We start from the raw sequence: 1,857 nt of genomic DNA on the forward strand, positions 1-1,857 counted from the left end.
TGTGTCACCATGCCCTGCTCAGCATCTGTTTTGTTCTTGTTCCTTGGGTGACTGTGATACAGACCTAGGGTCAAGAACTCATTCATGCATCCAGCCTAGGACTGAGCTGCAGCATCCCTTACTGCAGCCATTACTTCACTTGGCTGTAGGGAGTCATACCAGGGAGCAAGGAATGCTGGGAAAGGACTTCCACCCTGATGTCATTGCACTAGCTTGCTCTGGCTGACCAGACTGGCTTACCTCACCAGAGGCGTCCACTTTGGAAAGTGCCATCTGCACTTCTTCTTCAGTCATGTCCAAGTCAAAGTCCTTTTCCCAGTCCTCACTGATGTCCGTGCTTGAGCCTGGAATCATAAGCGACATGTAATAAGCAGCGTGGTTACTTAGGCACGCTCACTTATGTGTGTCTGTGCTGGCAATCTTGTTTTGTTTCTCGAGGCAGTTTTCTCTGTGTAACAGCTCTGGCTGTCCTGAAACTTGTTCTATAGACCAGGCTCTATGGACCTGCCTCTGCCTCTCGAGTGCTGGGATTACAGGGATTTGCCACCACGATCCAGTCTGGCGGCAATCTTCAAAGGGGATGGCACAATACAACATCTTTAGAATCACTTTCATTGGGCTCAATGATTTTACTTGTAGAAATCTAAGGAAAAATCCTGGAAGTAGAAGAAAATTTAGTTTGTAAGGGATATAACTCAGTAGTAAGATAACACAACACTACCAAGGTCTAGTTAGATTCCTAGAAACACACACACTCTTACACTTAGAGCTGGTAATATAGCTCAGCGTTTCCCTATATGCACAAGACCATAGGCTCTGTCCCCAGGACTGACTGCATAAGAGGCAGGAGAATCACGAGTTCAAGCTAGGCAAACTCTACCACCTTATTTTAAATCACAACCCTTCCCCTTCACTCTTTTCCCCACTGCATTTATTTTCTAACATACTCAGGTAACTATGCTTATTGTCCAATAATAAAGGGTGTAAACATTTTCTAACATATACTCAGGCTAACTATGCTTATTATCCAGTAATAAAGGATCTAAACATGAGCTCCAAGAGGGCAGGAATATTTGTGTTTTTTCCTTCTACAATTCCTGTTGTCTAGAACATCAAGTTGATACCTAATACTCACAGACCTTTTATCTAAGTCAGCAGCTGGACAACTATTTCCCCTATCAAATTCAATCCACTGTTTCTATGGAACACAGGGCCTTCAGAATGGCTCAGCGGATACTTGGTGTCAAGTCTAACAACTTGAGTTCAATCCCCAAAACCCACGGGATGGGAAGGAGAGAACCAACTCACAAGTTTAGGTACACACACACACACACACACAGCTGGAGAGATGACTCGCTGGTTAAAAGCACTTGTTACTCTATTCTCAGAACTCACATGGCAGCTCACAACCTTCTGTAACTCTAGTTCCAAGGGACCCAACACCCTCTTCTGATGTAAGGGCACTAGACATGCATGTGGAACACTGACATACATGCAAGCAAACACTCATACATATAAAATCTTTTAAGTGGCACAATCCTTTTTTTTGTGTTTTGAGAAGAGACCCTGTCTCAAAAATAAAAAAATTTAAAAGTCTTTAAAAAAATTTCTTCGGGGGCAGGGTGGTGGTGGTACAATCCTTTAATCCCAGCATCTGGGAGGCAGAGGCAAAGAATCTCTAAGTTCAAGACCTGCCTGGTCAACAGAACTAGTTCCATGATAGCCAGGGCTGTTACACGGAGAAATCCTGTCTCAAAAAAACAAAAAATAAAAAAAATTTGGAACAGATCCCTGTCCCTTGTTTACATGTTGTCTGGATGCTTTTATGTGGTAAAGGCAGAGCTCAAGAGTTCCAGC

The 1,857-nt window shown here is 43.4% G+C and overlaps 1 protein-coding gene across 1 annotated transcript in view; it reads right to left on the reverse strand.

The window, feature by feature from the left end:
- Window positions 1-1,857, reverse strand: part of Bsdc1 (BSD domain containing 1) — a 26,719-nt gene that overhangs the window by 2,634 nt on the left and 22,228 nt on the right. The window contains exon 10 of the mRNA XM_005353194.2: window positions 241-344. Coding sequence (XP_005353251.1) covers window positions 241-344 — 104 coding nt within the window. The remainder of the gene's footprint in view (window positions 1-240; window positions 345-1,857) is intronic.

This window comes from Microtus ochrogaster, chromosome 10 (assembly GCF_000317375.1).
Source record: "Microtus ochrogaster isolate Prairie Vole_2 chromosome 10, MicOch1.0, whole genome shotgun sequence".
In the NCBI taxonomy this organism is placed as follows: domain Eukaryota; kingdom Metazoa; phylum Chordata; class Mammalia; order Rodentia; family Cricetidae; genus Microtus; species Microtus ochrogaster.